This window comes from Nicotiana sylvestris, chromosome 2 (assembly GCF_000393655.2).
Source record: "Nicotiana sylvestris chromosome 2, ASM39365v2, whole genome shotgun sequence".
Classification (NCBI taxonomy): domain Eukaryota; kingdom Viridiplantae; phylum Streptophyta; class Magnoliopsida; order Solanales; family Solanaceae; genus Nicotiana; species Nicotiana sylvestris.
This window is the reverse complement of record NC_091058.1, coordinates 154,867,637-154,878,502: the sequence shown is the minus strand read 5'-3', so window position 1 is coordinate 154,878,502 and position 10,866 is coordinate 154,867,637. Positions and strand designations below refer to the sequence as shown.

At 41.7% G+C, this 10,866-nt stretch overlaps 2 protein-coding genes and 1 non-coding gene across 3 annotated transcripts; 1 reads left to right on the top strand and 2 right to left on the bottom strand.

Annotated features, from left to right (window-relative positions):
- Positions 1-1,409: 1,409 nt before the first annotated feature.
- Positions 1,410-1,877, bottom strand: LOC138885819 (uncharacterized). The gene has a single exon (XM_070166803.1). The coding sequence runs from the start codon at positions 1,875-1,877 to the stop codon at positions 1,410-1,412; it is 468 nt and encodes a 155-aa protein (XP_070022904.1).
- A 232-nt stretch (positions 1,878-2,109) lies between these two features.
- LOC138885818 (uncharacterized) lies at positions 2,110-5,657 on the bottom strand. The gene is made up of 5 exons (XM_070166802.1): positions 4,914-5,657; positions 4,758-4,814; positions 4,279-4,583; positions 2,635-2,968; positions 2,110-2,505 (listed from the first exon to the last, which is right to left on the bottom strand). The coding sequence occupies exons 1-5, from the start codon at positions 5,655-5,657 to the stop codon at positions 2,110-2,112; spliced, it is 1,836 nt and encodes a 611-aa protein (XP_070022903.1).
- A 652-nt stretch (positions 5,658-6,309) lies between these two features.
- LOC138886596 (small nucleolar RNA R71) lies at positions 6,310-6,416 on the top strand. The gene has a single exon (XR_011405646.1). It is a non-coding gene; the product is annotated as a small nucleolar RNA R71 (small nucleolar RNA).
- Positions 6,417-10,866: the final 4,450 nt, after the last annotated feature.

The following is a 10,866-nucleotide window of genomic DNA, read 5'->3' as shown; positions in this document are numbered from 1 at the left end:
GGGCAGCTGCAAGACCTGGCGAATCTTCAGAATTGAAGCATCCACCACCCTACCCCGCACAATCACATACCGGCATAAATGTTTCGGGCAGTTTGCGTAGAACTCCCGGACTATCATCGGGGTTGCCATCTCAGGTTCATCAAACAAGAACTCCATCTCCCTCCATCTGATTTTCTCATACATGTCTGCTTTTTCCATACGGGGGGCAGCCCTATCAACAGGAATCTCAGGGATAAAGCTTTTGGTGGCCTTAGCATGAAACGCGTCCTCTGCCTCCTGTGACTGGAACCTGGTGGGATCATATATTGGCATTTGGGAAGTGCTTGCCGAGCTCTTTTGCCTTTTTCGAGCCATATTACCTGCAGACAATTCAGGGTAACAATCAGATGCATCCTAATATGTGCCAGTCGGATGGGTACTCAGACTTCGCCACCCGATGGCACCAAACAGTTTCCTTTTGTCAAACAATGCCAGTATACCCAATTAGTAAGGTGCCCAAAGTTGAAAACCTCCATTATTTCCCTCACACCACTATTAATTCTACAATTCCGCCATATAATACCCCACACAATCTCCCTCAAGTGAATTATGTCAAATTCTACCACCACCACAAACTAAGAAGGGCACAAAGTGCTCAAAACTTTTACAACACACCCCCAATTTTCGGCCATTCAGACCCCTCCACCAAGCGTCACCCTAAAAAATTTGTTTAGGCCTCCAAACCTTCTAAAAATCACCCCCAAGTTAAGCACAATGAAAACCCAACCATTTAAACATCAATCATGGCCAAAAGAAGCAAATAATGGAGAAAAGGAAAGAAAAGAAAGAAAGAAAAAATAATAAAATATTTACACTAAAACACTACACTAAGTTATGTAAAAGAAAGAGAAAAGAATAGAGAAACTTACCTTGAGGATAAATGGAAGGGATAGGTGGTGGAGAGAGAGAGATGGAGAAGAAAGGAGGGGCAATAATGGGGGTTTGGGGGGTAAGAGAGTGTGAAAGAGAGAAGAGAAGATAGAAGGAGATGGGGGAATAGTGGGGGGTTAGGTTTATTAAAAAGAGGGGGGGAAAAGGAAAAAGAAAAAGAAAAAAAAACAATTCTGCACTTACCTGGCCCACGCTGGTCTGTCGCGGTCCTACCGCGGTTACGTTGGGACCGCGGTAGACCCTTTTCAGAGGGGGTATTTGATCGCGGTCCTACCACGATTATGCTGGGACCGTGGTAGACTTATTTCAAAGAAGGTCCTTGACCGCGGTTACGCTGGGACCGCGGTTTGGGCATGTTCCTGCTACTACTTTTTTTTATGCATTACACTTACAACACATTCGTGGGTTGCCTCCCATGCAGCGCCTGATTTAACGTCGCAGCACGACGCAGATGAGCGTATTTAAGGCTCGCTCGACCTCTATGGTTCAGTCAGGTGTAGCTCAGACACTTCCTTTGGTTCGCTCATGCCCACATATAGTTTCAATCTCTGCCCATTGACTCTAAATGTACGAGATTCTTTCTCTGTGGCAATCTCGACAGCACCTGAAGGGAAAACCTTGACCACTCTAAATGGTCCATACCATCGTGACCTGAGTTTACCCGGAAATAGCCTTAATCGTGAGTTATAAAGCAACACCATATCTCCAGGATTGAAATTTTGCTCCACAATGTTCTTGTCGTGCAACCTCTTCATTCTTTCCTTGTACAACCTTGTGCTCTCAAAAGCAAGATGTCTGAACTCGTCGAGATCATGCAATTCTGTGATCCTCGTTGTGCCTGCAGCCTCGATGTCTAGATTCAGCTGTTTTAGTGCCCGCCACGCTCTATGTTCAAGTTCCACTGGCAAATGGCAGGCCTTCCCGAACACCAACTTATATAGTGACATACCAATCGGTGTTTTAAAAGCAGTTCTATAAGCCCAGAGTGCATCATCTAACTTTTTTGCCCAATCAGTTCTTGTGGCGTTCATAGTCTTGGTTAGCACACTCTTTATCTCTCTGTTGGACACTTCAACCTGCCCAATAGTTTGCGGGTGATAAGGGGTAGCCACCTTGTGGCGTACATCATACTTTGCAAGTAACTTCTCGAAAGCTCTATTATAGAAGTTAGTGCCTCCATCACTGATAATCGCTCTTGGTGTCCCAAATCTGGTGAATATGTTCTTCTTCAAAAACCCCCACCACCACTCTTGCATCATTAGTGGGCAACGCTGCAGCTTCTACCCATTTGGACACGTAATCCACAGCAACAAGTATGTACTTATTGCCATAGGAGTTGACTAAGGGACCCATGAAGTCAATCCCCCAGACATCAAACACTTCCACCTCTTGAATTGGGTTCATGGGCATCTCATGGCGACGGGAAATGTTCCCAGTCCGCTGACATTCATTGCAGCCCTTCACCCATTGGTTCACATCTTTAAACATTGTTGGCCAAAAGAATCCGGCCTCAAGCACTTTCGCAACTGTCCTGACCCCTCTAAAATGTCCTCCATAAGCCGATGCGTAACAAGCCTGCAAAACAGAAGATTGTTCTATCTTGGGGACACACCTCCGGATCATATTGTCAATACAAATTCTAAACAGGTAAGGCTCATCCCAATAATACATGCGGCAGTCACGATAAAACTTTTTCTTTTATACAGATGAAAGGTCATAGGGAACTATACCGCAGGCCGGGTAATTTGCAAAATCTGCATACCATGGCGCTTTCTCAAGATTAGTAGCGAGCAGCTGCTCGTCTGTAAAGGTTTCCAGAATATCTTCAACCTCAGCTGCATTTTCAGCTCCCTCAAGTCGTGATAGATGATCAGTGACTTGGTTCTCTGTGCCCTTACGGTCACGAATTTCAAGGTCGAATTCTTGCAGCAGTAACATCCAATGAATCAGGCGCGGCTTAGACTCCTTCTTCTCAATCAAGTACCTGAGAGCTGCATGATCAGTGTATACAATTACCTTAGAACCAATCAGATATGATCTGAACTTTTCGAAAGCAAACACCACAGCCAACATCTCCTTCTCAGTCACAGTATAGTTTAGCTAGGCTCCACTCAGCGTTCTACTAGCATAGTAGATTGGATGCATCAGCTTGTCCTTCCGTTGTCCCAGCACTGCCCCCACTGCGTAGTCACTGGCATCACACATGAGTTCGAATGGCTGCTCCCAGTTGGGGGCAACAATGATAGGTGTTGTGACCAGTCTCTTTTTCAGCTCCTCGAATGCTACCCTGCAATCATCAAAAAACAAGAAAGGGTGATCTTTTTCTAACAACTTACAAAGAGGGTTGGCAATTTTTGAGAAGTCTTTTATGAATCTCCGGTAGAAACCGGCATGCCCAAGGAAGCTTCTGATTGCTTTGACTGAAGTTGGAGGAGGTAGCTTTGCTATTACATCCACTTTAGCACGAACCACCTCAATTCCTTTGCTTGACACTCGGTGCCCCAAGAATATGCCTTCTTGTACCATGAAGTGGAACTTCTCCCAGTTCAGAACCAGGTTAGTCTCGATACACCGTTTCAGCACACGCATCAGATTTATCAGGCACTCATCAAATGAATTCCCCACCACTGAGAAGTCATCCATGAACACCTCCATTATGTCCTCTATCATGTCAGTGAATATGGCCATCATGCACCGTTGGAATGTGGCGGGTGCGTTGCATAGGCTAAAGGGCATCCTCCGAAAGGCATAAATTCCATAAGGACAAGTGAAAGAGGTCTTCTCTCTGTCCTCCGGTGCAATATAAATATGGTTGTATCCTGAGTACCCGTCTAAAAAACAGAAGTGCGACCTCCCTGCCAGTCTGTCTAACATCTGATTAATGAAGGGAAGTGGGAAGTGGTCTTTCCGGGTGGCTAGATTTAGCTTTCTATAATCCATGCAAATTCTCCAGCCTGTGACTGTTCTTGTAGAGATCAGTTCATTGTTATCATTCTTAACTACCGTCATGCCACCCTTTTTAGGTACATATTGAACTGGGCTAACCCAACTGCTGTCAGAGATTGGGAAGATAATTCTCGCGCCTAACCACTTTATTACTCCTTCTTCACCACTTCCTTCATGTTAGGGTTCAGCCTTCTTTGGTGTTCCTTGGAAGGTTTGTGTCCCTCTTCCAGTAGAATTTTGTGCATATAGTAGGCGGGGCTGATCCCCTTTATATCTGTCATGGTCCACCCAATGGCAGTCTTGCACTCCTTAAGTACCTGCAAGAGTTGTTGCGCCTACACATCTAACAAACTAGATGAGATAATAACAGGTAATGTGGAGTTAGGTCCAAGGAATTCATACCTGAGATGGTTGGGCAATGGCTTTAACTCCAGCTTTGGTGGTTCTTCGATAGATGGCTTGGCTGGAGGAGTCTCTCGATTTTCCAAGTGTAAGGGCTCAAATTCTAGAGTTCTATCCCAGAACCCTCTACCCTCTAATGCCAACACCCATTCCGCCACTTCCTCTCCATTCACCTCATCCAAATTCATCAAACATGCAGCAAGGGGGTCCTCAATGGTTAGCACCTCATCATCAGTCTCCACGATTACATCCACGGCATCAATAAGAGAACAATTGGCGAATTCACTTGGTCGCCTCATAGATTTCTGCACATTAAATGTTATCTCCTCATCGTTCAATCTCATCTTGAGCTCCCCGGTTTCACAATCAATGACAGCTCTCCCTGTGGCCAATAATGGTCTTCCCAAAATTATGGGAATCTCTTTATCCACTCTGCAGTCTAAGATCACAAAATCTGCAGGGAACACAAATTTCCCTACCTGAACTAGCACATCATCCAGTATACCAGAGGGTCGTTTCACTGTCATGTCAGCCAGCTACAACAACATAGAGGTGGGTCTAGCTCTTCCAATGCCCAGCCTCTTATAAATCGCCAGGGGCATAAGATTGATGATGGCCCCTAGATCACACAGTACTTTAGCAAAAGCAAAATTATCAATAGTGCATGGAATTGTAAAGCTCCCTGGATAAGATAGCTTTTTTGAAATTGGTCTAGTCACCACTGCACTACATGTCTGAGTAAGAGTAACTGTGGCCAAGTCTTGGAAATCAAACTTTCGGGACATCAAGTCCTTCATCATTTTTGCATACTCAGGCATCTCCTTCAAAGCTTCAATCAATGGTATGTTTATCTGGATTTGTTTCAGCATTTCGAAGAACTTCTTGTATCGTTCCTCCTTTTGATACTTAGCCAGCCTCTGAGGGAAAGGTGCAGGAGGTCTCTTCTTCCCAATCAACTGGGATTGATCCTTATTAGCTGCTACATCAACTACTGGTTCATGGACTGTCTCAGCTTCTTTCTCGGTCGCATTATGGATACTATTTTCTTCCTGGGCGGGCTGGACTGGCACCTCCGTCAGTTTCATTGACTCATCCAACTCAATGGGCACTGGTATAAGTGTCTCAGCTTGTCTAGTTTCTTGAGCTCTCTCTTGCTCTACATCCAGATCTCTGCCATTACGTAGACTTACCGCCATCAGCTGCTTTGGGCCTTGATCTTTTGGATTTATCTGGGTGTCTGTAGGTAGTGTCCCATGAGGACGATTGCTCAGAGACATAGAAATTTGGCCAACCTGCACTTCAATATTCTTGATTGATGCATCATGTGCATCCACTCCCTCATTAATATTTGCATTAGACCTAATAACCTGTTGCATCATTGCCTCAAGTCTAGCAAACCCATCTTTCTGCCTTCCACCATGTTGCTGCTGAGGAGGGTGATACCTATGCTGTTGATACTAATTATTATATCCACGTGGCCTTGGGTAAGGTGCCATATTGTTAGGGGGTCTCATACCTCTCATGTTTCCATTGTTGAACTGTGGATGGACTGGCCTGTATTGCTAATTTTGCTGGGCCCAATTCTGACCACCTTGTCTCTGGCCTCCATAATTAGACACATAATTCATGTCTTCAGGGTAGTAGTGATGATCATGTTCTGCATTCCATTGGTTACCGATTGGCTGACTAATGCAAGATGCGCACAAACCCCTATTGGTAGTATCTACGATGTGTACCTGCTGTTTCTGCCCTGACTCTTCCACCTTTTTGGTGAGTATACTCATCTGTGTCAATAAGGTGGCCATATTTTCAGCCATAGAGTTGGATGGATCTAAGGGCACTGAGTGAACCACTGGAGTGATAGGTGCATTCCTGGTTGTCCATCCCAAATTTTGTGCCATCTTGTCAAGCAGACTCTGGCCTTCTCTCCATGTTTTGCTCAAAAATGCTCCACCAGCTGAAGCATCAACAATGTTCTTCACGCTATCTGACAATCCCATGTAAAACCGCTGCCCCAACATCAGATCTGGAATACCATGGTGCGGGCATATAACCAGCATCCCTTTAAAGCGCTCCCATATTTCATGCAGTGTCTCCATTGGTCTCTGTTTAAAACTCAAAATTTCATCAATTTGTTGGGCAGTCTTATTGGGTGGGTAGAACTTGTTATGGAATTGCCTGACTAACTCATCCCAAGTTGTTATAGAATTTATGGGAAGTGAATTTAGCCAAGTCTGGGCAGCTCCTGTCACTGAGAATGGAAACAATAACAGCTTGATTACTTCAGGAGTTACGTTGGCCTGCCTTTGGGTTTTGCAGATAGAGAGGAAGTTCTTCAAGTGCTGCTAAGGATCTTCGACTTGCGACCCCGAAAATAGTCCCTTGTTCTGCAACAAGTGCAGCATGTTATTCGTAATTTGAAATGACTCAGCCTGTATCTATGGAACTACAATGGATGTGGACAGATTTTCAGCTGTGGGTTGTGCCCAGTCATAGAGAGCAGCCTCTGGCACTATTGGTACCGCTGGGTTTTCCTCGTGATCCCCCATGACTGTTTCAAATTGTGCAGTTGTTAGTTGTTGTTTATTTTTCCGATTAGCCGATTCAAGGCCTTGAAAACTTTCTCGGGATCTGATAATGCTTCAAATACTTCACCAGATCTCGATGAGTTTCTAGGCATGCACCTGTGCAACCAAGTCAAAAAACGTTAAAATTTCAATGTAAAAATTTGGTATAGAGAAAAAATGACTACAATAAGAATTTTTGTACTTCTTTCAATTGTAATTGATAACACCGTTAATTCCCCGGCAACGACGCCAAAATTTTATCACGCCCAACTATGCCTTCTAAAAGGACAATGCGTACGTTGCAAATATAACTTGAGTATTTATGCCCAGATTCGAATCCACAGAGAATTAACCTATCAATTACTTTCGTTGGACTTACTAAATTCTTTAGAATCAACTTCTCCAAACGTTATGAATAACAGTTGATGGTATATTTAATAACTAAGATTGAAAGTCAATAAACAGTTGTAAACTAATTAAGCTTAAGTTGTGAACAATAATGAGAAGGTTCTAAGGTAGTGATTTCCCCTATTGATGGAATCCCTTCTGTTTATGTTTCATATAGATTTATCAACACATCTCTATCAACCATGAACACTCTTTTTACCGTGAATCTCTCCCGAGTAATCACGATAATTTACTAGACGCACTCTCCCGAGATACGCTAGCTGGCTTTGTTTATTACAGTTCACTTTAGATTGCACCCAAGACTTCGTTATCCCTAATCCCGCCTTTAAACCCGCAGTTATAGATCCCTCTTATACTTTGGGAGTGATGTTGTTCAACAATTACCTAAATATGCACTCTCTCCCGAGTCATGCACACTAATTAGGCACAGCTAATTGAGGATCTTGTCAATTAACTACAACAAACACGTAGTTTAACAAATAGAGATTAAACTCGCAAACTATATTAACATAATCAAGAAGTTCATCCTTCAATAGGTTCCATCAAAACCCTAGACAAAAGATTTAGCTACTTATGACAATGGGTAAATAAACTATGAAAATATTCATGATCAAAATTGCAAGAAAAATAAAGAGAAGAATAAAATATGATGTTTTGGGTGATCTCTCACACTTGTTTCTCTTGCCAAAGTACATTCTAAAACATTACATGCCTCCCTTGGACGAGTTCTATTGTTTAATATAGGGTTTTGGGTTAAAAATCCCGTGTTTTGCACTTCAGTCCCTCAATTTTCCGCTTCCTATCAAGGTCCTACCGTGGTTACGCCAGGACCGCGGCCAACTAGCCTCTCAGAATTCGCAACAGCCTTCTGCCGCGGTCCGACCGCGGTTACGCCGGGACCGTGGCAGTCCATCTCTAGTTCTGGTTTTGCTGCCTTCGCATGGTGCACTTAGCGGATATTGCAAGATTGGCCTCGTTTTCTCCGTAATTGATCCCAAAAGTACTCCATAGACTTATTTTATTGTATATAGCCTGCAAAGCATGAAAAGCACTAATCAGAGCATTTTGTTATCACTTTTTACCATAAAAACTATACAAAAAGGTGGTTCTTTAGGGCCTAATTATAGTCCAATTCACCTATTATCAGTTTCTTTTCTTTTATCTCTGAAATACTAATATTTATTCATATATTTCTTTTGTATGTCAAACAATAGGAAGCAAATATGGATATCTCACAAAACAAACTTGGATCAAAGTTCAATTGTAAAAATATTTGTTTAATTGATTCATGTACGACACATACAATATTCAAAGAGAAGAAATATTTCTCTCATTTAAATATGTGTAAGGCAGATGTTATTACAATTTTTGGTAGTAGTAAATTAATTGAAGGCTCTGGAGAGCTACTATAACTCTGCCTAAGGGAACAATACTTATCATAGAGAATGCAATGTTCTCCTCCAAGTCCAAGAGGAACTTGTTGAGTTTTAAAGATATCCGCCAAAATAGATATCATATTGAGACAATAGATGAGAATAATCTTAAATATCTCATCATTACCAAGAATGTCTCTGGCCAAAAGAGGGTTATTGAGAAGTTCCCATCTTTATTTTGTGGCATGTATTGGACAAGAATTAGTGCAATTGAGGCACATTCTACCGTAAACCAAAAGGTTACTGATTCCAATACTTTTGTACTTTGGCATGATCGATTGGAACACCCTAGATCAATTATGATGAGACGAATTATAGAAAACTCAAATGGGCATTCATTAAAGAATTTAAAGATTCTTTTAAATAATGAATTTTCTTGCACTTCTTGTTATTAAGGCAAGTTAATTATTAGACCATCACTAACAAAGGTAGGAATTGAGTGTCCTACATTTTTGGAACGTATACAAGGGGACATTTGTGGACCTATTCACCCACCTAGTGGGTCGTTTAGATATTTTATGGTCTTAATAGACGCATCTTCTAGATGGGACCATGTGTACCTATTGTCATCTCGCAACCTCGCATTTGCAAAATTAATGGCACAAATAATTCAATTACGGGCACAATTTCCCGATAATCCAATTAAGTCTATTAAACTTGATAATTCTGTTGAGTTTTCATCCCAAGCATTTAATGATTATTGCTAATCAATTGGGATAAAAGTGGAACATCATGTAGCTCATGTTCACACTCAAAATGGTCTTGCAGAGTCTTTACTTAAACGTCTGCAATTGATAGCAAGACCGTTACTCATGAAAACGAGGCTGCCCACTTCTGTTTGGGGTCACGCCATTTTGCATGAAGTAATGCTAGTTCGTCTTAGACCGACAAATTATCATAAATATTCCCCATTGCAATTAGTTTTGGGTCATGAACCTAATATATCCCATTTAAGAATTTTTGGATGCGAAGTATATGTGCCTGTAGCACCGCCTTATCGCACCAAAATGGGTCCCCAAAGAAGGTTAGGAATATATGTTGGGTTTGAATCGCGCTCCATTATTCTCTATCTTGAAACATTAACGGGGGATTTATTCACTGCTCGATTTGCAGACTGTTGATTCGATGAGACACTTTTCCCAAAATTAGGGGGAGAAGTTGGTGAAACCAAACGGAAAATTTTGTGGAAAAATCCATCATTATCTCATCTTGATCCACTTGCTTCTATTTATGAAAAGAGGTGCAAAAGATTATCCATTTGCAGAGAATAGAAAATTAAATGCCAGATGCATTTACGGATTTGAAAAGAATAACAAAATCACATATCCCTGCAGAGAATGTTCTAATCCGTATTGATGTCCCTGTTGGACAATCTTCTAGTGTCATAGCTAATGAGTCAAAAGCACGCCTAAAACATGGCAGACGATTAGGTTCCAAAGATCGAAATCCTAGAAAAAGGAAAACAAATGATCAAAATGACACTACGAAAGAATCTCATGAAGAAATCCATAATCTAATAAATTCTGAGATTCATGAGGAATCCACTGAGCCCAAGACTCAAGAAAATAAGGAACTATCAATAAATCCAATCGATATTGAGACAAATTTAAATCGAGTGGATATAATGGTGGATTATGTCTTTGCATATAATGTTGCATCTAGCATTATACAAGAAAGTGAGGATCTTGAACCTCAATCTGTTGGAGAATGTCGACAAAGACTTGATTAGCCAAAATGGCAAGAAGCAATCCAATCAGAGTTAAATTCACTTGCAAAACGTGAAGTTTTTGGGCCTGTAGTCCAGACACCTAATGGTGTTAAGCCTGTTGGCTATAAATGGGTCTTTGTACGCAAGAGAAATGAGAAAAACGAGGTACAAAGATATAAGACACGCCTTGTTGTACAAGGATTTTCACAAAGGCCTGATGTCGATTATGAAGAGACATATTCACTCGTTATGGATGCTATAACATTCCGTTATCTCATTAGTTTTGTTGTCCATGAAAAGCTTGACATGCATTTAATGGATGTGGTTACCGCCTACCTTTATGGCTCACTTGATAATGAGATATACATGAAAATTCTTGAGGGATTTAAAATGCCTAAAACAAATAATTCAAAGTCCCGAAAAATGTTTTCAATCAAATTGCAAAGATCGTTGTATGGTCTAAAGCAATTAG

Excerpts from the sequence above, each read along its gene's own strand:
- LOC138885819 (XM_070166803.1), bottom strand. The coding sequence starts at position 1,877 with ATGTCACTATATAAGTTGGTGTTCGGGAAGGCCTGCCATTTGCCAGTG.
- LOC138885818 (XM_070166802.1), bottom strand. The coding sequence starts at position 5,657 with ATGATGCAACAGGTTATTAGGTCTAATGCAAATATTAATGAGGGAGTG. Across the intron at positions 4,815-4,913 it reads ATAATTTTGCTTTTGCTAAA|CTGGCTGACATGACAGTGAA; the intron begins GTACTGTGTGAT and ends ATGTTGTTGTAG. Across the intron at positions 2,969-4,278 it reads CCATTGCCCAACCATCTCAG|ATCATATCTGATTGGTTCTA; the intron begins GTATGAATTCCT and ends CGAAAAGTTCAG.